General features: G+C 37.9%; 3 protein-coding genes across 18 annotated transcripts in view; 1 reads left to right on the top strand and 2 right to left on the bottom strand.

Annotated features, from left to right (window-relative positions):
• Nucleotides 1-739: 739 nt before the first annotated feature.
• cdadc1 (cytidine and dCMP deaminase domain containing 1) lies at nt 740-6,457 on the top strand. The gene is made up of 9 exons (XM_043235942.1): nt 740-954; nt 1,312-1,412; nt 1,746-1,923; nt 2,395-2,976; nt 3,817-3,866; nt 3,959-4,128; nt 4,290-4,479; nt 4,610-4,667; nt 5,146-6,457. The coding sequence occupies exons 1-9, from the start codon at nt 834-836 to the stop codon at nt 5,208-5,210; spliced, it is 1,515 nt and encodes a 504-aa protein (XP_043091877.1). The 5' UTR covers nt 740-833; the 3' UTR covers nt 5,211-6,457.
• Nucleotides 5,546-15,448, bottom strand: cab39l (calcium binding protein 39-like). 3 transcript variants are annotated; one of them, XM_043235970.1, is made up of 9 exons: nt 15,193-15,448; nt 11,122-11,254; nt 9,326-9,490; nt 9,123-9,241; nt 8,749-8,917; nt 8,608-8,667; nt 8,317-8,382; nt 8,079-8,222; nt 5,546-7,446 (listed from the first exon to the last, which is right to left on the bottom strand). In XM_043235970.1, the coding sequence occupies exons 2-9, from the start codon at nt 11,221-11,223 to the stop codon at nt 7,267-7,269; spliced, it is 1,005 nt and encodes a 334-aa protein (XP_043091905.1). In that variant the 5' UTR covers nt 11,224-11,254; nt 15,193-15,448; the 3' UTR covers nt 5,546-7,266. The 3 variants fall into 3 exon arrangements, with proteins under 3 accessions (XP_043091905.1, XP_043091896.1, XP_043091889.1); XM_043235961.1 differs by having other exon boundaries at nt 15,240-15,448; XM_043235954.1 differs by having other exon boundaries at nt 15,010-15,418.
• Nucleotides 15,449-16,668: 1,220 nt separating this feature from the next.
• Nucleotides 16,669-23,981, bottom strand: part of mcf2la (mcf.2 cell line derived transforming sequence-like a) — a 61,067-nt gene continuing 53,754 nt past the window's right edge. For 9 of the 14 annotated variants that reach the window (XM_043237653.1, XM_043237660.1, XM_043237666.1 and 6 more), the window contains 7 exons: nt 23,761-23,853; nt 23,005-23,082; nt 21,862-21,936; nt 19,414-19,523; nt 19,190-19,302; nt 18,117-18,220; nt 16,669-18,035 (listed from right to left, as the gene is read on the bottom strand). In XM_043237653.1, the coding sequence (XP_043093588.1) occupies nt 17,956-18,035; nt 18,117-18,220; nt 19,190-19,302; nt 19,414-19,523; nt 21,862-21,936; nt 23,005-23,082; nt 23,761-23,853 (653 nt within the window). In that variant the 3' untranslated portion in view covers nt 16,669-17,955. The remainder of the gene's footprint in view (nt 18,036-18,116; nt 18,221-19,189; nt 19,303-19,413; nt 19,524-21,861; nt 21,937-23,004; nt 23,083-23,760; nt 23,854-23,981) is intronic. The other 5 variants (XM_043237681.1, XM_043237674.1, XM_043237755.1 and 2 more) reach the window with 3 other exon arrangements.

The following is a 23,981-nucleotide window of genomic DNA, read 5'->3' as shown; positions in this document are numbered from 1 at the left end:
AGTGTATCTGGATTTCATGAATTTTAAATTTCATCGTACCTTACATAAAATTTTCATTAGAATTACACATTTAATACAATGTTAAACATTTAATTTTACATTTATTCAATCTTTTTTTATTAATCATTTGCAAATTGGCATTTGTTCTTATAACTATATGAGAAATGGTCACACACGTACAAAATAATGCTTATTCATTATGTAAAAATGAATGATGGTAATTGTGAAATCCTTGTTTCAGGTAAAGACGACTGTGCAGTCATTGTATGATGTGATGTTCAGAAATGATGTAGGGTTATTATGTACCTAGTTCACAGGTTTGGTTATTTCAGCTGCACCCATCAGCTGGTGTGTAAACACTGAAAACATTAAACATTCATGCAATCTTCTTGGACAAATATTTTAATAGTGTGGAGTGTTCAGTGACTCTGCTATATCATCAGTGAAGTAGATTAGTGAGTCTCTTGTGGAAGAATCTGACTGGCCTGCCCAGATCTGAAGACTGACCCCAATCTCCCAGCATCACTGATGCGCTCCTCTGACTCCAAAAGAGAAAAAAACCTTGCATCCAAGATCCAATGCGCTGCAAGATAAGATCAGTTGTCTATCAATGCCAACGAATGCAACTTTCTGTGTTCGTCGGGCAGTTCCGGGTGTGCTGTTTGGATCTCCGCGTGCTGTCATTAATTGTTTCTGACGAATCGAAACGGGCGAGCCTTTAAGATCGGATGCCCCGCCCCTTGGTGACGTCAGCGCAAACAGGAAGAGGACGGAGGGCTTGTTGTTGTTTGGGGCTGTTTAGTCAATGACAGGTCGATGCTGATCGCGGTTGAATGGCAGCACCGGACAGTCGGCGGTCTCACCGGGATTTCGAGGGAAACGGATCTGTTCCAAACGGCGAGGGAGTGCGCAATGCGAGGGATACCGGAGTACAGACGGATGCCAAAGTACAAGGTCAGTGTCTGCTTATGGTAACCAGACCCCAGGACAGCTCTACTGCACAGACTGCTCTGCAAAGCTGCTTCAGTGCTGCTTTTATTACGGTTTTTGTCGTTGTATTATTTATTAGCACAGCAGGTTATTGTGCATTGCATATATATTCTCTGCACATTTATTGTCTGCTCAGCAACTTAATATTAAGAGCAATTTGATTGCATTAAGTCTATTCTTAATTTAATTCAGATATGATTTAATGCAACACGTGTATGTAACACCATGTTGTAACAGATTGGTTTACCTCTATTGTTTGATCGACTCATATTAGTTGTTTTGTCCCTAATCTGTTCACACAAATCCTGTTTGTTTGTTTAGGCCATGGACCTCGACTGTCCAAAGCCAACCTCTTCACGTTGTTGAGTCTGTGGATGGAACTTTTCCCAAAGAAACAAGCCCAGCAGCGAGAGAATGATGCAGTAGGCATACTTTCATTTCCTACGTGTGTGTTTTAAGGGCAGTGCATCCGAAGATATATAATAAAAATGTGTTGCAAATGCTTTCAACCCTTGTGATATGTCCTGATTTGTATTAATTCATGTGAAAAAAAACAAAACGTTCTCAGTCCACAGCAGCAATGTTATTGGAAACCTGTTTCCCACGTGACGGAGTCTCTGTTGTGTGTGTATAATGACTGGTCTGAAGATGCAAATGAACTTGTAGTGTGCGCCAACTGGAAGGGCTGCTGCCATCCTGTGACTCATTAGCTGTATGGATATGTAAATAATGAGAGGTATTTGATGTGGATCCAGGGTGGAGACTGCGGTCTTGTGGTGGTCCATGAGCGCAGGGTTCTGGGTCTGCATTGCTCCAGTGAGCAGTTACATGCAGGACAGGTGGCTGTGGTCAAACACGGACCCAGACTGAAGGGATGCGACCTCTACTTCTCCAGAAAACCCTGCTCCACCTGCCTCAAGATGCTCATTAATGGTACGATCATACCTGCTTTGTCTAGAACTATTTGTCAAATAAATATAAAAATTAAAATAATTTAATCGCTTCCTAAATAGTTTTTGTCTACGTAACGTGTACTGTGTATATAAACACATGCATGTATATATTTAAGAAAAATATGTATAAATATATTTTAGACTATTAAATTAATATAAATAAATACATGTAAATATTTTCAAAATATATGCTGTATGTGTGTATATATATATATATATATATATATATATATATATATATATATATATATATATATATATATATATATATATATACACACACACACACACAGACACATATATACACACATATATATAATGTCAACAAAAACTTTATTCTGCATGCAATTAATTCCGATTTTATATATTATATGTTCTTAACATTTCATATATGACTGCCCTTCTTGCCCTTTGTTGGTACCCTCTCTCTCTCTCATCTCTCTTTGCGTAGCTGGTGTGAGTAGGATATCATACTGGCCTGGTGATGCTGAGATCAGTTTGCTGTCAGGCAGACACAATCACACAGACTCCAGTCACCAGGAAGCTATCTTAGATGCCACAGCCGCAGAGAGACTGAAGTCTAACAGCAGACCCCACATCTGTGTGCTCCTGCAGCCTCTGGACTGCACCATGCAGCAGTTTGTGGACGAAACGTCTCAAAACTGTGACTTCCTTGGGAAGATTGCTGCAGACAATCCAACTCTCGATGTCAAGGATATCTTTGGAAGGGAATGGTGGAACAACTTGCATGAATTCTTGGAGAAGTTCTTTATAAATGATGAGGAACAGCACAAGTATGTGTTGAACAAGATGGGACTGGAGAGCTTCTGCGCGGAACCGAATTTTAGCAACTTAAGGCAGCATATGAGGGATCTCGTTAGGATACTGGCATCCGCCGCCGCAAGCGTACCGGTTCTAGAAGAAGATTATGGGTTCTTCATGAGAGAGCCTTTAGGGACGGGTTCTCCTGCTTTACCTCAGGATGTGGTGCGACACTGTATCATACAGGCCCGATTACTGGCGTGTAGAACAGGTGAATGTCGTTCAGCTACAGTTACTTATTATTCACTTGCTTGACTTGTTGGCATCAAAATGTTCAGCTGTTATCAGAAATTCACAAAAGAAGAAACCAAAAGCGATGGCAGAAAGTGACAAGATGAATCTAGTATCGCCTAAAATGGTTGGCAGTAATTAGATTCATCAGGTCTTGTTTTAGTGAACGGTACGTTTAAAATCACAACAGAAGGAGCAGATTATTAAAGTTATGTTCTATGAAAGGTTCATATTTTGGTTTCGAGAGTCCCCAACAACAGGCTGACATACATGCAAGGTCAAAAAACATATTTTCATATTTGCTGTATTTTTTCAATGACTCCCAAACGACTCATTCAAATATTTTTTCCAAATCTCCGCAGTGATTGGTCGACTTCATTTAAAGGAACACTCAACTGTATTTGGAAATAAGCTAATTTCTTTTCTAGTTCTGTCATTCTAGCCTTCTTTTTCTTTTTTAATCCACGTTTGAAAACGTATTGAACAAAAAGTGAAAATCATGGTTTTGTAGGCTAGTCTGAATCAGATTCACTGCTTAGATCAGATCAAAACAGAAAACATAGATCGATCGAAGCTTGTCTTGCACAGTCCTTAAACACTGAAAATTTATCAACGGCAGGGATAGAGTTAACCATATTTTGAAATCTTAATATTATTCTGAGTGCTTTATCTAACAGTATGTAATGTCAGACAACATACTTAGCCCGTTGCTAATGCTGTTGTTTTCCTGTAAAATTATATCATTTCCTGGAGGATGATGTAAGGGTGCAAAGTTAAATTGAGGTACACTTCAAATGTTTTTTCTCTTTTTTTTTTGTAGAGGATCCTAAAGTGGGAGTTGGTGCAGTTATTTGGGCTGAGGGAAAACAGGTGAGCCAAAAAACTAATAAAACTTGACCTTCGTTTAAAATACATTTGTAAACTCGAACACCTCCTCTATTTTCTTCTGAAACTACGTCTAGTCACCTTGTGATGGCACAGGTCGGCTTTACCTTGTGGGCTGCGGGTATAACGCCTATCCAGTGGGTTCACAGTACGCCGAGTATCCTCAAATGGATCATAAGCAGGAGGAGAGACAGAACAGGAAGTACAGATACATCCTCCATGCGGAGCAGAACGCGCTCACATTCAGGTGAGACTCACGGGAAGGAGCAGAGCTGTCAGGAGAACGGCTGGCAACAACAACTATTCATCAGATTCATCAGCTCACACTGAAGATGTGCTGTTTTAAATGCTTTGACTATATTTGCCACTCAAACGTGCCTCCTCCGTTTGTTCTCCATCAATCTGCAGGAGCGCAGAAATAAAAGAGGAGGAGAACACAATGATGTTCGTGACCAAATGCCCATGTGACGAGTGTGTTCCTCTGATCGGCTGCGCAGGAATAAAGCAGATCTACACCACAGACCTGGACAGCAACAAAGTCAAACATGACATCTCCTACCTCAGGTTCGACAAACTCAACGGTGTCCAGAAGTTCATTGTAAGTCCAGAGTAAATTGCTATAATTACGAGCTTACAAACACACCACACTGTTGTACTTTTGTTTTTCTTTCCTATTTTTGTTTTACATTTTATGCTTAAAATAATAATGTGTGCGTTTTATTTTCCAGTGGCAGCAGAAATCATCTGCTAGACATATGTCAGAACCAGCTGCTCCGCCCACAGCGAGTAAGTGTTTTTATCAAGGTTTCTGAGTAGCTATTTTTCTGAACCCGTTATTTATTAGTATAGAAAATGAAAAGTAGTGGTTTTCTAAGCCAGTATGACTAGACACTACAATGCCATTTTAGCCACACCATGACCGCAGCAGGCTCACTCGCAACTTTTTAACTTTGGGGGAGTTGGAGAGTGAATCTATTTTCAAAAAAAAAAAAGGTTTTATAAATGCCTGCACATCGGATACTTAGCCTAATTAACACAGGTGGAACGCAATCAAGCTAATCGGAGCACGGGTATAAATACAGCTGCCATACCTCCTTTCATCTGGCGGTTAATCAGCATCCCTGCACTTCCCCTTCACCACGCTAAAACTCATTCACCTTAAGTTATTAACACGCTTACATGGGGGTCTGTAATTCTTAAGAGCATAAATAATTAGATGGAATATGGCACTATATATATTTATCATCATTTTATTTTTTTGCAGACGGCTACATGAAACGAAAAGAGGAGGAAGCTCATTTTCAGTGCAATAAGAGACTGAGATCATAGAAGACGTTTCCAAAGCCGCTCGTCCGCCGTGATGGCAGCAACAGACTTCACCTTCTGTGCTCATGCAGAATGATTTAAAGCACGAAAGAGGAAAGATGTTTTATGCTTTGTTTCATAAGTTTACCAGAACGGCCGGTTAAAGGTTAATCATATGCATTTTTAGAAACGGTATTTGGGTTGAAAGATTGTAAAATAGCACATTTTAAACGTACATTAAATCAAAGGGTTAAGCAGAACTGTTTATGGTTCACGCTATAGATGACAAATGATTTAAATTTGTTTTGTTTTACAGTGTAAAATATATCGGTACCCAAAAAACGAGTCAACGATGTTGCTAATGCTTCAGTTGGTCTTTATTATATAGCATTTCAGATGGAAACTGCACCTGCATGTGTAGTAGGAAAATTTTCAATTCAAATTTAGAACACTTTTTGGCATCTTCAATGTAACTGCTGACAAATATACCTAATAAATTTGGCTTCATGCGAATCGTTTGAAAATAGTTGCTTTGGAGTACAAATGAATTTGCTTCACGCTGTGATCGATGGCTCTTAACCACCGAAGCATATTTCATCCCATAAACCTAAAGACGATCGTAAATAAAACAATCAACTGTAGAGGAAAACAAAAAAAGAATGAAATTTAATGAATTTTCTTCAACAGCATAACTCAAATATAGTGAGTTAAAGAGGTTCATTGCTTAATCAAGCTAAATATGCTCAGTGAGAACATATTAAAAACAATAAAAAGAAATTAAGCTCCCCCTTCCAGAATTTCTTCTAAAAAAACAAAACGGAACAAAATAGTAAATGAACAACTCAAGAACAAAAGGCACCTTTTTGTACATTTTTGTCCTCTTTTCATCTTGTTTTTCAGCTATGCAACAATCTACTTCTGTCAAAAATCAAAGACAGATGAATTATGGGTTATAGCACAAAATACATACTACAGTAAAAGGTATACTATAGTATAGAAATGAGTATTACGCTACAGCTGCACTACAGTATAAGAAGTACTTTAGCATGATGTACTAAAGTTAAGAAATGCTATAGCACTAGGGTTACTACAGTATGGAGCATACAATAGTAATACCACAGCACTATAGCTATACCTCACCGATCTACAGGAAATCTACGAGTTGGAATATACACCGGTTCACTTAGTGCCAAAGTTGATTTTTCAAGATTCTTCTAAAACGGCAACCACCTTAAAGAGTAAAATCAGCGTCGTCTTTTTTTTTTTTTTTTTTAAACATAGGTAAACATCCAATAAAAATACATAAAACAAAATAGCGATGCTTTCTGATCAGAGAAACGGCCTGGCAGCAACTCAAAATGTACATGAAGACCCACAGATGCTCGTTCTGTTTCAGCTCAGATGAACAATAATTAAAATACTGATAAATGAATTCATCCTTCTAAATAATTCTTATAAAACACAAACAGAACGAAGAAAACGGGGAGGAAATCATCTGGTTTGTAGTGTTCGGGAAAATGAAACGAAAAGCGAATGCTGATGCCAGAGAAAAGCCACGAAAAGGAGGAATGCAAGAACAAAGATTAGTGCAGTCGTCAAGAGACAGAAGAAAAAAAGTTCGTAATTAATTTTTGGGGAATTTCACTTCTTTTCCAGCAATATCCAAATAACACAATCTCTTCTAGCATAGCCAAACTGCCGTGTTGTGGCGCCATCGGTGCCATGGAGAACGTAGAGTGTCCAAGCTCGCAAGAAACCTCCGCCAACAGAAAATTAAAGTTTACCTGTGCTTCCTCATCTGCACACCGCTTTGATGTTCTTAGACGGTTCTTCCCATTACTCAAACTGGCTGATTCCTACTTTTAAAACATCCTATCATGGCACGAGAGATCGCAATAAAATATGAAAGAAGGAAAAAGAGAAGCAAATAAGAACAGAGAACATCAATGATCAGGAACCTTCTTTTGTAAGCCTCAGAACTAAGAAAAGACAATTTTTTCAAGATTTTAAATAGAATTATTATTGTTAATATATTTTTTGTGTTGTTTTTTTTTTTCCCTAATACTGCAATAGCTAGAGTTTAGGAGGCTGGCTTCTTTAGGTCTCGTATTTGTTTGACGAGGTACGTCTTTTCGTCGTTAAACTGCTCGTCGTCTGTGCGATCCTTCTGAAAGTTGCTAAGGAAGTCGATGAGTTTCGTTTGGTTCTTCAATAGAATGTCTACGATGGGCTGCGTTTTATTTGGATTGGCCACAAACACCTGAAGAAATGCGGAAGAAAAAAAAATTATTAAAGACTGAAGGATCACTGCGGTATTTTTGAAAATAGGCTTATTTTCCAACTCCTCTGGAGTTAAGAGTTACGTTTTACAATTTTTTAATCCGTTCAGTCAGTCTCCGGGTCTGGGGGTAGCACTTTTAGCTGCAGCTTAGCATAATATCTAGATCACAATCTGACTAGCATCTCGCTCAAAACTGAACAAAGTGTTTTTGATATTTTTCCCATTTAATACCAATTTTTTTAATTTTCTTAGTACACGATGTAACTACAGAAGAGATGCTGATGGTAGAATTAGATTTAACGATCTATTCTAAGTTGCAGATAAAAGTGCTACCGTCAGACCCAGAGATTGGTTAATGGATTTGAAAACGGTAAAACTAAACTGTTTAACTCTAGAGTTGGAGAATTAGCCTTTTTTTAAAAATATAGGAGTGTTCCTTTAACATAAGTTTCACTAAATTTGTTAAATTCATAAAAATGCTTGATTTGATGACAGATTTTTTTTTTAAAAGCTATCAGATGGCCTTTACAAGTTTTGGAACATAACGCATGTGTCATATAAACCACAATTTTTTTATGCACAAAAACTTTTTTTGAAAGAATAAGGCGTACCTTGAAGACATGGAAAGCCTCAAACTGAATGTTGGGGCTCTTGTCTCTCAGGAGGTTCATCATGAGCTTCAGATTCTCTGGTTTACTGATGTACCGTGTCATGACCGTGAAGTTGTGTCTGTCCAGGAGCAGCTCACCCAGCAGCTGTCACATAACACACAAACACGTGATGTTAATGACAGGACAGGACAGGACAGGCCGGGCCAGAGAAGGCAAAAACCAATGTCGCAATACACACCTTCAGCGACTGTCTCTTGGTCACGTAGTTCTCAGAGTGAAGTAGTTTCTCATAGTTATCAAAAACCTGGTAGATCAAGGACAGCAATTTAAAATGACAAAAAAAAGTCCAAGAGTGCATATCAATTAGGTAAAAGAGCTCAATGTGGGTGCTTCACCAAACCAGAAATATGACAAAAAGATCAAAGTAGGCACACCACAGCCCCAAAAGTAGAAAATTATGTTCTCACCTTTGATCTTTTTGTCTAAATTCTATGATAGAAAATAACAATATATAAAATATATTAATTACCGCATCATAGTTCTGTTCTAAAAATTCTGCCACCAGAACCTTGTGTCTTGTGAGCAGATCCTGTAAAAAAAAAAAATTAAAAATTGCATTGAGTACCAATTTAGGTAACAATTAATTTTCAAATATAAATATAGCACTTACCTTGAAGGTGGCGAATGCATCAGAGGCAATGTCAAATGTGGACATCTCCACGTAGCTGAAGAAATCTTTAAAGTGTTCAGACTGAAGGACAATTTTGGCGAGAGGTTCATGCCGGATGCACTCGCGCAGCATAATCCCACAATTCAATGCCACCTGAGGAGTCTCATACCTGCCACAGAAGAAATGTCAAGTTCACATTCACGTGAAGCCATTTTCAGATAAACACAGCTTAACGATTTTAAAACTATTCTAAACTTGCTAAAATGAATAGATGGTTTCTTGCGGACTGATGGAATGGAAACATTTGAAAGCTTCTCCACTTTTGAAATGATATGCATGCGTGCCACATTTCAAAAATACCTATCATCTCTCACCCTTTGAGTAAGATGAAAAGAACTTCCTGATGAGAGCAGAAATATTCCACCGTTGGGCTGCGGGTCCCGATCTGCCTGCGCAGGATGTTGTTGAAGATCTGACATACGTCCTTTTTACCCTGTGAGCCCACATAAACAGTGCTATTATACCGATTATCACAATGGCATATGAACAGATGAAAGAGAACATGCAGTGTCCTCACCTCAAAATCGATGACCTGCAGGTTTTCCACCAGTGAGATGAGCAGGCCGCTGTTGTAGAGCTCTTGGGCCAGCTGGGCCACCGTTTCAGTGTGCGGCTCCTTGTCGTTAGTGCCGTACAGGATCTCCTTCATCGCCACCAGACATTTCGACACCTCCTCCGAAGCCTGACCAGCACAACAAAAACCACTTTAATCACTACAAAACGTGGCGATAACTCCACGCATTTCCACACGTGTGTTTACAGCGCATACGGCATCAATGCCACATATTACTCTGAACAGCTACAAGGATTCTGGGTAATTTCACAAAGAACATCATTAGCTATTTTATCAGCAGCTGAAACAGCTGGGTTTGAAAGTATGGATGCATCGTGGAGCATATGGATTCCCCTCCAGCTGGAAAAACCCCGGGCCCTGGGAGCGACAAGCAGCAGGTTCCCAGCACTTCAAACGCTCGACTTTAACACTGGCCTGCTGAAAAGAGCCTTAGCGGCCAGGTGAAAATGAGCAAGAGGTCGGGCAGAGGAGCGACATTCCCACCTTTCCGACATCTTCGTACTCGCGGCACAAACACCAGCGCTTCCAGCAACCACAATTCTTGCTCATTAAGAACGTGCTAAAAATGGGGTTTACACTCAAAATGAGCCACTTATTGACATGAAGATTAAAATTAAAGTTACCTAATGAAAAACTACACCTACCACCGGGGGTTATTACAGTTAACTAAAACTCAAACCATTAAAAACTTGAAATAAAATAAACATTAACTAAATACGAAAAAAATACAAAAATGAATACACAAAAATGTACAATTATTAACGCGACATTTTACGTTTATTTAGCTTAACATGAAGTACTAAAATAAATAACCCAAGTAAAATGGATAAATGTGAAACTAGATATCAGCAAGCAGACACTAAAATAACTGAGAACAACAAACATCTGCTGTTCAACAAGAAAAATACCTATAACTCAAGGCTCTATGGTCTCAAATCTCTAATGATGGTGTGCAAAGTTCACAAAACTGCATTCACAGACATTAAAATGCAGATTATATATATATAAAAAAGTTGATTTGAGTTAATACTCAAAACAAGCATGGTAAAACAATTACAGTCTTATATCAAAATGCATATCTAAGTTTTGAGCACATTTTATTACAGGACAAGATGAATCATGTGCACTGCTGAATGAAGTTCTCCGTCTGATCTAATGCACTGCTTCAAACACTTATTTGCCTTTGGCCTGGCCTACGTCTCTGAAAAAGCAAATGAAAAATGCAAAAACACACTGGAAAAAATAAGCAGTGGAAAGCAGGCTGATTTAGACAACGCCGATATTGTGGTTACGAGCTATAATGTGTCTCAGGGTAAAGCTGTATGGAGACCTAGGAAACTTGAGCATCACCATTTAATAGTCGAATTCATTATGCAATCATCTGAGGGTTTCTGTAACAACTGGGATTAATGACGGTATCAAAAGGAATAAAATCCTGGAATGAGAGCGAAAAAATAGGTAGAAAAAAACTGATTGTTGAACCAAGGTAAACATAGGGTCAAATTTACTGAATGTATTTCAGTGTAAAAACACCTGTAATCCATCTTAAGCAAGCGCTTAAGGCACTGGAACGGCCCAGTGCTAAACTCTTGTCATTCTTTTCTGTGTAAACGCCTCATTTGTGGCAAATTAAGCTTATTAACATGATGGAGTGATGCTGTACAGTCCCCTAAAGCATGCCAGTATCTGCTGGTGTAATTCACTCATAATATCCACAGCGACTGCGCTCAAACTCTTACCTTCTCTGTCTTCTTGTCCTGCTTGACCAGGATCGAGAGGTTGTCCTTCAGGGTCTTCACAATTTCTGTGGGGTTTTTGTGAGATTTACCAAATAGTGGCATGGTTGCGGCCGTAGACGTCTCGCTTTAGAACCTGGAGTAAATAAAACAAGAAAAAGAAAAGAGGAGGAGGACACAGGTCAATGGTTTTGACTGCCCTCTTCAATTCTGAGACGCGAGACAAAAACCTTCTACAAATTTAAACTAGGCAATTGCTAGAAATATTTAACTGGGAAATATTTATGCATTTAACTGGGATCAAACACAGTACAAACACATACTTGACTCAATATAACATTTCTCATGATCTTTTAAACCTTTTGAAAGAAAATGTGTTTAAATGCTTGAAATGAGACAAATACAAACAGCGCATGCTGCGTGGGCTGTTAGTTTTTCCATCTAATATTTAAAAATAAACTAATTACATGACGACCAATAATAATAAGGCCAGCAGTGATCTGAAATTATCTGAGCACTCAGGCAGCATGCAAGTAACTTTAACTATGTAAAATAAAGAAAGTCATTTATTTGTTCCAGCCTAGAAAAAACACATTTATTAATTATTATTCTCAGTTTGATGTAATGATATGGGTTCATAGCAGAAACAGGGCAGACAGGGTTGACACTTGAATAAAAATGTCACAGGAACTTTTCAGAAGCGACTTAAACCACATAATGAGGGGAATATTCACTGTTTTTCCAAGAGAACCCAGTGAAACTTGTGACTGGTAATCCTGTGATCTAAGAACCTAAGCAGAGAGTGTGTGTGTGTGTGTGTGTGTGTGTGTGTGTGTGTGTGTGTGTGAAAGAGAGAGAGAGAGTCCTAGAGTCCACTGTTCCTGTTGGAAATTTCCTGTTCCTCCACCTGTCAGCAGCTGCTCTTTGATCAGATTCCCTTCACACCGGTGCAGCGTCCGACGTTTTTAACAATACCTTACAAATTAATGATTACAAAAAGCACAGCCCATCTAATTTGACAGTGCTTTTGGCAAACCATTCTAAAATGCTTCCAATTTTTACAGAACATACTAATCTTTGTCCACGCAGCAATCTAGGCGTGTTTAAAGCCTTACAATAACTCACTATACAAACACTTCCAGCAATAAAACCGAGACCTGACCCACTCGGTCACGTCAAAGCCATAAGTCATAGCTGCAACAAATGCCACCCTCACCTCACCCACGTTTACTATCACAATATCACCTTAACCATCAAAAGGCCCATCGCAGAGGAATGTCACATGACCACATATATGCGGTAGCGAGTGAAAAGGTCTTCTGTTTGCTGTGTGACAGCGTTAGGAATTTCATACAGTCCTCCACAAAAGGAAAAAAAGAAGCTCCACCTTTGTTTACTATCTGTAAATACCACCATCAACAGGGAAGAACTCACTCTGTAGCACATAGACTACATAATTCATACAACAGAGACAGAAACCAGTGAGAATCACAATTAATATTCCTCTATTTGTCAGGAATTGAATATACAACACAAATGCAGTGATATTATTAGTAACTGAAACAATATTGTAGCATAGGGTAGAAAACGGCCACATTTATGAAAGAGTATAACAAATGACTAATAGGGTGGAAAATTCAGTCAAAAGTAAGCTGTCAATAGGGCTGCGCTTTTTGATAAACATATTATATATCAATAAATTGATAGTATTTGTTGACCGAGTTAAAATTATTCATTTAATTTACTCATTGCCAAACAGCAGTTTAAAACGTGGACCATCCTATAATAGGTATGGTTCAAAAAGCGTGCAGAATTTATTCATTTATGCACTACCGAGATTGTTCAAAAAAAGTGGGGACACATTTTAAATACACTATGGTCATTTGAATTAATAAATTAGTGATTACACGCACAGCTCAAAATGATCAACCTACAGTAAGCTGAAGTCAAAGAAACGCTTAAAAAAAAAATTATGCAGCAAGCTCATTCCTTCAATGGTCATTCAACGGTATCAATTCCTTCATCCTCCAGGAACTGCCTGCATACTCTCCAGGCACTGCTGTGCACCAGGAAGACACACTGCACCAGTGTAGGGATTTCATCCCAATACCTAATGGGATATTCCTCCCCAGTCCCACCACCAAAGCGGTCGTGCCGTTCTCCACAGCTTCATCTGGTGTTTAATGGCAAATGCAAATGGAGACCTGAGGTGCACGGCAGTGAGCGCAAGACCCACTAGAAGATGCCAGGTCCTCAGGCCACACTAATGAAGTCTGTTTGTTTGGTCAGAGACATTCACACCAGTGGCCTGCTGGAGGTCATTCTTGTGTTCGTCTTGCTCCTTGTACAAAGGAGCAGAAACTATTCCTGCTGATGGGTTAAAGACGTCCTACGGACTTGTCCAGCTCTGCTAGAGTAACTGCCTGTCTCCTGAATCTCCTCATGCTCTTGAGACTGTCCTGGAGACAGAGCAAACCTTCTGGTAATGATGTGTATTCATGTGCCATCCTGGAAGAGTTGGACTCACTGTGCAACCTCTGTAGGGTCCAAACATCACCTCATGCTACTAGTATTAACAGTCAAAACTGATGAGTAAATGTCAGTGATCTCCACCTGTAAAACCATCCCTGTATTGGGGGATGTCTCATTGTCTTCTAGTGCACCTGTTGTAATATTTCATTAACACCAAAGCAAACTTGATGCTGTACACTTAAAAAGTTCTCCTAGAGCTGTGTGTGTGTATGTATATATATATATATATATATATATATATATATATATATATATATATATATATATATATATATATATATATATATATAATATGTTTATATATAGTATGTATAGTATGTTTTGTTAATACAACTAATCCGGACTCTGAGGCACAAAAACATATCGAGAAAATCAAGTTTAAAGATGTATAAAGTAAGTCCTTATCAATGCATATTACTAATCAAATATCAAAACTTAACATATTTATGGTAATAAACAGCCAAAAATACATTGCATGGGTCAAAATGTTTGGTTCTCCTATTATTTATAAGAAATCATTTATAACTACTTATAACTATATTTATAACAAACATAATATTGATTAGTTTATTACTGATTTGACTTATACAGCTTTCAACTAGATTTTGTTTTGTATTATTTGTATATATATACACACACACATATATATATATATATATATATACACATAAATATAAACTGTATAATTCAAATTAATTAAATGAAAAAATGAAATTACAATTAATCAAATATGTCACAAACAGATTTTGACACTGACATTGTAATAGTTTTTTCAAAACAAAACCATTTGGAAAAAGCTTCACAGATTCCACATTCTGAGATGAAGGTTAACTGCGTGCCGTTTTTAACGTCAGTCGTGAGATTCGTGTGACTGAACTTCTAAAAGCTGCCTATCAACCCTATAGAGAAGCGCCTGACAGAGTTGGTGCTGTGTAGAATCGTGCCGAAATGCATGCTGAACAGAGCGAGCAGGCCCTCCAGTGCATGATCCGCGTGTGTTTGTGTTGAACTGAGTGAACGGGCCTTGCAGTGGTGTGATCCGTTTCGGGCCTGTTCACTCAATTCAACACAAACGGCAGCAGCGCAACTACAGCGTGACAGCGCGCGAGCCGCTCGCAACGTAGCACGCGAACGGAACGACACGGAACGGAACAATGAGACGGTTCAGACGCTCGCGGCTCAAACGCTCAGCCCGTCCGCCCTGTTACCAAAAACAAGCCCGACATGCGGAAAACTGGGCGTACGTTTGGCTTATTCTCCCGCGACAGCAAAATAAAAGACACGCAGCTCGTCGTTAAGAAATCTGAGCTATGGGATCAGATGAACGTTTCTGTAAGGCGTGAAATGTTGAGTACTTACAGTGCTGCGATGTAATTGTGTCTTCCGCGGCTGCTGTGGCTCTGTGTGTATGTGTGAGCGAGCAGCACTCTCTCTCTCTCTCAGTGTGTGTGTGTGTCTGTGTTTGTGCGTGCGTGCGTGCGTGCGCGCGCTGGGCTGAACGTCAGCGGAATGTGTGCATAAGCGAATTAAACACCGACTGACTCAAACGCGTATATCTGCAAAAGACATGATGGGTTCGTAACACAAACTCGCTGTCGGGCGGCTGTCCGCGGTCGAAGGATGATCTGGGATCGGTCCCGTGTCCGTCGCTGGCGGGTCGGTCCGTGCCGCGCGAGCTGATCTCAGGTCAGATGAAGACAGGCGCTTCCTCCCTCACCGAGGCGAGGCGTCGGGTTACCCGGATGTGGATGTGTTCAGACTGTATTATGAAGAGAGATACAGGCTAAAATAAGTGCATGACTCATGATTTCGAATCACGACGTTTTAAACTGTCGCGTCACACACCTGCCTGAACTACTGAACGACACCTTGCGTCACAGACAAAGTGCGCAGTGTGTCGCGGAAGCGCTGAGACTCTGAGTCACCGACGAGCTGAGGACGATCAGCGGCTGCTGCGTGAAGTCTGTGCAATCTGGACAGGTTAAATAAAAATAGAACATTAAAAAAAACATTGGGGTTTTTAAAAATATATTTTTTGTAGTAGAGTATAAATATAGCCTATGCTCAAATAAAAATTCAATCCGTCTTGTATCATTTTCTGTAATATTTTGTAATGCTAAATGTCTGTTGATTAAGACACTGTTTGGTATTGCATTCTCGATTGTTTTACTAAATTTAGCTATATATATATATATATATATATATATATATATATATATATATATATATATATATTTCTGTATCTCTGTCAATACTATTGATATACTTGATATTTATGGATTTTAGATTTTAATTCAAACTCCAGATTAAATGGAGTTTGAATTAAATTCAACCATAAAAAGGTTTATCCATTTATATTCTATTATCGTATTTAATACAAATCTGAAAAAGTAAATTATGGAAAATTGTTTTGCATTGACATGATTAATTGCGATTCTTTTTGTTTACATATTAATGTGCATACTGTGTGTATTTATTATGCATATATAAAACACACACACACACATACAGTATATAATTAGAAAATTTGCATGTATATATATATATATATATATATTCATATTTAATACATGAACATTTCTTTTAATATATATATTATAAGAAATGTTCATGTATTAAATATGAATATATATTTATATATACATGCAAATTTTCTAATTTGCTATATCTATCTATCTATCTATCTATATATATATATATATATATATATATATATATATATATATATATATATACACACACATTTATTAATTATAATCAAAATTGACTTCTGACTAATGTTTTCCCAATTATCTTTTATCGTAATGAAAAACGTGCATGAAATGAATAAACCAGCAAAATTATTTAAATTACAAAGTTTTTTTGTTGTTTTTTTGTTGTGGTGCACAATGAAAAGAGCTGATACGTGCAAACTCGAATTTACCAATTCATTCAAAGGTCATCTTCAAAGCAGAAATGAGAGAAATAGGAAGAAAAACAGCAGACATTTCTTCACAAATTCGAGCCAGCAGAAGAGGATAGAATGTTTCAGTGAAGTTTATTTAACCCTAAGCACTTTAAATTCATTCGTCTCATACATCCTCTTAGATACATATTTACACATGTACACAGATACGCGTCTAATACAGGAAAAGATGGAGAGGCAAAACTAACATGCAGCAATGTGCCACATAAAATTTAAATAGAAATGAACAATGTTTTTTGTATTACTGAACATGTTAAAAAGACAACATACAGTTATGGGGACGTGAACATTTAAGCACAGTAAGGCTGTGGTCAAACTGTCAGAAATTATGGCTTGATTTGAGGAATATTAATATAGATGAAATTTGTCAAGCTGTGAGAAATACTTATTCGACATTGAACCGTTTTACAAAAGCTGAATGATGGTTACAGCATGCCAATTATCACTTACCAGATATGACATCTAAAACAAACCGAATCGAACAATCTGTGGTGACGAAATAAATTACATAAAATGTGAACACGATTGGTACGTTCGAAAAATTGCAGTAATTGTACACGAATGGTGCAGAACAGACAAAATACAACAAAATACATTTCATTGACGCACAACGGTAGTGGTCATAATATACAATATGTATATTTTTATATACTGTTTTAATGAAAAACATGAGATAAAAGTTAATATCTGTACAAATCTTTTACAGGAAATAATTTAAACTATACAGCCGTTTTAGATTAATACATACAGTGAATAACGGGACTTTTCAGCAGGCATAACCTCAAGAGTCTTTACCGTATAAAACATCGCTTCATTGTCTTGCTGCTACAGCAAATCGGACAGGAGCTTTAGACGCCAACAAAGTCAGACATTTCAAAAAGACACTGATGTTCTCGATGCAAGATCAATAAAACCAGTGGAAGCTCGTGTGGTCATACATTAAAGTCCAATGAGAGTCCTTGTTATGTATATTTAAAGACTTCTAAAACCGCAGGCTGCTCTGAGGTTAATGCCGACTCGACCAAGAGCCCTTTTCTCTTTTAATCTTTGAGGAAATGCATGCAGACGTGAAACAAACAGCATCACACCGATACTTTCAAAGTAAAGGAGAATTTCCACAGGGAACAGCAGACACCGAACAACTTGTTTTCTCTCTCTTACGAAGGAGAGAAGGTTGAGAAAGCGTGACGCTCTGTATAAAATATCCTGAATAGCTCGTATTGACCGCAGAGGTCAATGCCTTTCTCGGGTGACGAGGTTAAATACAGTACAAGGACTCGAGGAGCTTCAGTAGAAAGTGCACTGTGTAGGAGCTGCCACAAGGCGCTGGAGCGGCGGCTTCAGGCTTTGATGTCTGAGAAGCTTGTGTAGGTTTCGCTGCAGCTGGAGGATGTGCTGAGGTTTCCAGACCCGCTGCCTTCTGCGGGGGAAAACACTCATTCGTCAAACGCAGATTTCATGACAGGGATATGTAGGGCTGGTGGAAGAGAAGCTGTGTTACCTGAGCTGGAGAGGGACTGAGAGGATTTGGATTCTCCGATGAGAGTGAGCAGGTTTGCGGCAGGGACCCAGCCCTCCTTATTGGTGCGCAGATTACGTACAAACCTGAATCAGCACAAAAACACAGATATCACACCAGCCTCCGCTGACAGAAAACGTCAGGTAATTCTTATATGGTCGTCTTATAAAAAAATGAAAGTACATCCATAACAGGATTTCAAACTCAAAATGTCATAATGGATCTATATAAATTAAACAATGTTGGCAAAAAAATAAATAAAAACACACACACAAAAAGTTTAGGTGGCCACGAGATCACTTAAAACTATAATAATAAAATGATTTACATAAACTCATGCACACATAACACATAAAAGTCAAATCGAAACATTTTTAGTTGCCTTCAATAAACCACTCATTTTACTGAAGAACTAAAGTTCTGGAACGCAGAACATATCTTCTGGAAACACGGGATATATTGGAGTATATTATTATGTTCATTAGTTAACATGAACTAAGAATGAACAATACTTCTACAGCATTTATTAGTATTAATGTTAATTTCAGCGTTTACTAATGCATTATTAAAATCACAACTGATCAATAAACAACTGTCTATTCATTAACTAACATTAACAAAGATTAATAAAGAGTTTAATAAATGTAGTGTTCACTATTAATGCATTAACTAATGTTAACAGGTGACACCTTATTGTAAAGTGTCACCATAGTTAAATTAACCATGTGAAATAAACATATATTTAGTATTAAATATATATAAGATAATTAAGCCGTTTTGTCAAAATTACAGCAGAAATATATGCTAATATATGATAAAATGATAAAACAAAAAACTATACTATATAAACAATACTAAAAGACTGAAAAAGGACAGACATAGCTGTTTAGATTGAGCTTTTATTTCCTATTAACTGATTAAACAGAAAAAAGGATGAACTGATTTCAGTTGTTAATATGTTGAAAACCATAATAATAATCAGCTTGTGAGTCATAGTGGTATGCAATGTGTAGCATGAGGATGAGTAAACATAAACCTGAATGTGAGCATCTTACCAGCGTCCATCGTCTCCCTCCTTTACAAGCTGCACTGAGTCTCCGCTCTTCACCGTCAGCTCCTGTGGTCCGTTTTTATCATGGTCAGCAACTACCACGTACCTGCCTGGAGACACACACACACACACACACACACACACACACACACACACACACACAATCAGTGCCAAATTCAAGATATCTGCAAACAAACATGGATGGGTCTTTAAGCGTGAATGACTCACCAGTTTTTTCCCTCCCTCATCCTCAGGATCAGAGTTCATGGGGTCCTCGGCGCTCGAGTAACCGTCGTTCTCCTCAGACGCGTCCACAGACAGCGATGCCTTGGAGAAGCCTTGTGAAAGAGAGGATGAGTATAACAAGTGTGACATTTGGCTCACGGTGAGACGATGAAAGACACGGATGAGTGGTGCTCCACAAAGATGGTGTGCGTGGAAGGTGAAGAAGAGACCGGCCCCGTTTCAAAACTTAGCGAGCTGTTTTGCTGTCTTCTAAGGCAGCGTGCTAAACGTGAAGTTCCTGAAGTGGGATTATCGCATTTCAAACGAATCTGGCATTAGCATGTTGCTAAGCTAACAAAACAACAGCATTAAAAAAAAAACTGACTAACTATTTTTAAAAACAAATTAGTACATTTTGAAATCAAACAAAGGAAAAAGCGAGTCTGGCATTAGCATGTTGCTAAGCTAACAACACAACAATCTTACCTTTTTGAAATCAAACAGAAAGAAATAGGACGTAACACTGAAATAAATGTAAAACTATGTAGCAGAAAGAGTGAAATTGTACAAAAAAATAATAAAAATACTGTTTAGTTTACTTTGGACGAGTAAATCGTGATCTTAGATGCTTTCACTGAAACTCTGCATTGGGAGTATGTATATGATACCTATGTAGGCAGCACAGTAAGTTTTGAAACAAATCCAATGTCTCTTTCTCTCGTAGGCTGTTGAAAAATCAGCATATGCTGGTTAGGTATGTTTTGAAGCTGGGATGCATGTCCTTTGCTGGGTTTTAAGCTGGTCGGGCCGGCACATGACCAGCTAAGGGCCAGCTTCAAAATATATCTAACAAGCATATGCGTATATTTTCGACAGTGTATCTGAAGAAAAGAACAGCTCTGGGCACTGATATAACAGGATGAGCTGTTTTTGTTTTATGTTCAGACAGCCATGACTCTGTTGATTTTGGTGACAGTTTGTAAAAAAGGCACGACACATTCGGAAATCATACAAAACATGTTTATGGAAAAATACATAAACATTTTTAGATCTGATTCAGTGGATATTAAAGGAGCCTGGAACAGTGTTTGGTAGAAAGGGACTCTGTGGTTTCAGAGTCGTAAAAGTGAATCCAGAACTAGCACCGCAAACCAGCAGACAGGAACCCAAACCAGACACTCATGCAGCGTGAAACGCAAGAGCTTCCACACCGAGGGAAGTGCAAGTTGAAACTCTTGCTCAAATTGACAAATTCCAGTTTGTAAATGTACAGGATTAAAGTATTAGTGCTGATTTGCTGTAAAATACTGTATTTGGAAAGGAAACTTCTGTCGTCATTTACTTGCCCTCATGTTGTTCCAAACCTGTATGACTTTTTGTTTTGTGGAAACAAAAGATTTTTTCATGCAATTTTTTTCCAGGGAGCTACTACAAACAAGAACTGAAGCTTTCAATTCACAAGAGGGATGGGAAAATTATTATCTAAATGCAAAAATCTCTTAATGAGCTTCATATGAGGAACAGGCTGAAACTTCATGCTCATCTTGAGATGCTGAGAAATACTGTTATCAGTCCAGTTTGTAAATGAATCCTTCTTTTGAGTCGGACCTTTTTAAATGAAGTGACTGATTTGATTCTCAAACTGAATGATTTATTCATGACTCAAGTTCAATTCAAAGAATCGTGATCTGATTGCGACGATTCTCAAATTAATGGTTCACCCAAAATAAAATTGCGTCATCATTTACTAAGAATTTCTTCTGTTGAACACAAAAGAGAGTTTGTAATCAGGCTGTTTTGGAGTCACCTTTGACTCCCATAGTATTTGTTTTCAGTGGTCAATGGCGTCCAAAAACAGCCTGCTTCTTTATTTTTGTTTAGCAGAAAAATAAATTCTTACAGGTTGACACAATATTTATTTTGTTGGTGAACTATTCCTTTAAAACCTTTAAAACAGTCAGTCAATAACAACCACTTCTGTGATACTTTTAAATGGCTCTTTCGCTTCTTCTTTTTTGAAGGCTGAATGCTTTATTCTCCATTCAATGCAAATAAACGGAAAACAGCAGCTAATAAATTTCTCTTTTTGCGCTCCACAGAAGAAAGTCAGTCATACAGGTTTGAAACGACACGAGTAAATAAAGATGACTGATTTTCAGTGAACTATTCCTTTAAGAGATTATCTGACCATTCTCTCTGCTGTAACAATAATAAGATATGAACTGGGCTGGTCTCACATTCTCCCACAGTAAAGAGCATTTCAGATCGTCGGCAGTAATTTATTGAGCAGTTATGTCTAAGAGATGCCATTTTAGCGTCGTGATTTATTCAAGCAAACCACCAATTACAGTGCTATCATACTCCGTGGTTAGTGTTTGCCAGTCTGTTTGGAAGTTTGCTGTGAGAGAGCAATAAAGACAAAGTTCATTCCCACACCAGGCATCTAGTTACCTCTCCTTTTAGTCTGCAACAGACTAGAAGTGCTCAGCCATCTCACTCGGGTAAGAGTGATGTGGGGACCTGCGTCTGAGGGAGAGGCAGCTGATAAGATTTCAAAGACTCCATCGAATTACCAACCACCCCACAGACTGCTGTTGCTGTTTGGGTGTACACCAACAACAAGCCAGTTTGTTTGGATTTTGATTGTGAACGTTTAAAGGGACAGACCACCCAAAAAAAAAAAAAAAAATGGTAACACTTTCTATGAAGCCTGTATTTATGACAGGCTGGTTATGGGTGTTCTTCAAGCAATATAATGAATGCATTATAAATAATTTTATAATATGTTGATCAATCTCTTGAATATTTATATATTGTTTTAATGTGTTATAATTATTTGTGGTTATAGCTATTAAAAGAGTATGATGATTTATAACACAGTGAAAACGATTCATCCACTTAAGTTTCAATGAATTATGTTTCTTAGTCATAATGCATCATAAGTCTCAAGTCTCAACTTACATTACTTAAAGGGGACAAACACAACTTCTAAGTAATAATAATAATAATAAAATAGGAATGTGTAATATGACAGTGTTCACTGTGTGTTATAATAATGTTATAACATCTAATTTATAACATTGTAATATTTACATATTTGCGATTATAACTTTTAAGATAGATTATAAGGCAATTAAGTTTTTTTTTATTTTTATAATGCATTATGCATTCATTTTAATGCCTTAAGAATACCCATAATAATGTGTTCTGGTAATTAGTAAATAATTCTGGCTTCATAGAAAGTGTTACCAAAGTCAATGGGAAATGAAAATGCTTGGTTATCAGCATTCTTCAAAATATCTTATTTTGTGTTCAGTCGAAAAAACTAACTCATACAGGCTTGGATGACTTAAAGACAAACACGCAATGACAAAATGATCATCGTTTTGGGTGAACTGTCACTTTAACTTCTAATACAGCAGCATTTTAGTTTTGATTACTTTAGGCTGATGTATGAAAGATGGTGGAACATAATATATGGAGGTGAAAGATAATTCGGCAACCACATAATATGACAAACTAAATGTTTTGGAACACTGGTTATGGCTGATGTTTGAGGAGGGAATGCTGGGATATTTTTAGGGGACAGTGTACCTCTGAAGCCAAACGGTGTAGGATCACTCTTAATCTCATGTCTTTTAGTTTTGTGGTCAGGGCTAGGGGGGGATGATCCTGGCAGCCATTGCAAAGAGCGAGAAAGAACAAAAAACAGGACAAAAAACAGGAATAAGAGAGAGAAAGTCTATAACAGGGTTAAAAGGAAAGCTTTTTAAACATTATAAAGGAAAAAAAGTGGCTCTGCAACATGTCCACTAAGTCCAACACTGTGCCTTAAATATCAGCAATGCGATAAAATGTGATTTTGACCTGATCCAAAAAAAAATCACAATCTTATAACAAGAAATACATTGTTATGTTTTTGGTGTGGACACATTCTTGTCCCTGGAAATAAGTCGTCACACCTGGCACAGTGACCAGCACTTAAGTGGCGGTTGATCTAAATTGTAATACTACCAAGCTTGAACTATGACGTTAAACTGCTGCTAATCTAGACTTCTGATTTACATACAGTCTAGTGTTTTCTGAGACTACAGTATACCTGGAGGACAGAGAGAGACCATGGGTAGTGTTAGGCTTTTGCCACCAGATGGCGCTATGAGTTCTGCAGCGGGGTTCAAGCCAAATATTAGTGATTGAAATATTCACAATTTATCCATTGCCACTGAAATCTGTGTTAAACTAATATCTTTAACCAATTATTTCAAACACTGAAGAGTTTCTTTTATCAGTACGCACAGTCACCGTTTTAAAAATATGATATGTTCTTTAAGCTTTGCTCTCCTGCTGTACCTTTTTGACTCTTGAGGTTACTGAAGCCCTGCAGTGTAAAGCGCTTTTTAGCAACCGCAGCTCTCTCAGTGTTGGGACTGGTGACAGTCTCGTCTATTCTCCGCAGAGACAGAGAGAAAGAAAGAGGAAGGGGAAATAATGAAGGAGGTTACAGGTTTAGACGGGGGTTACAAAGAACATCACAGAAATTTGCAAGAAATAAGCAGCAGGAGAAAAGATAG

The sequence above is a fragment of the Puntigrus tetrazona genome, chromosome 1 (genome assembly GCF_018831695.1).
Source record: "Puntigrus tetrazona isolate hp1 chromosome 1, ASM1883169v1, whole genome shotgun sequence".
NCBI lineage: Eukaryota > Metazoa > Chordata > Actinopteri > Cypriniformes > Cyprinidae > Puntigrus > Puntigrus tetrazona.
This window is presented reverse-complemented; position numbering and strand designations above follow the sequence as displayed.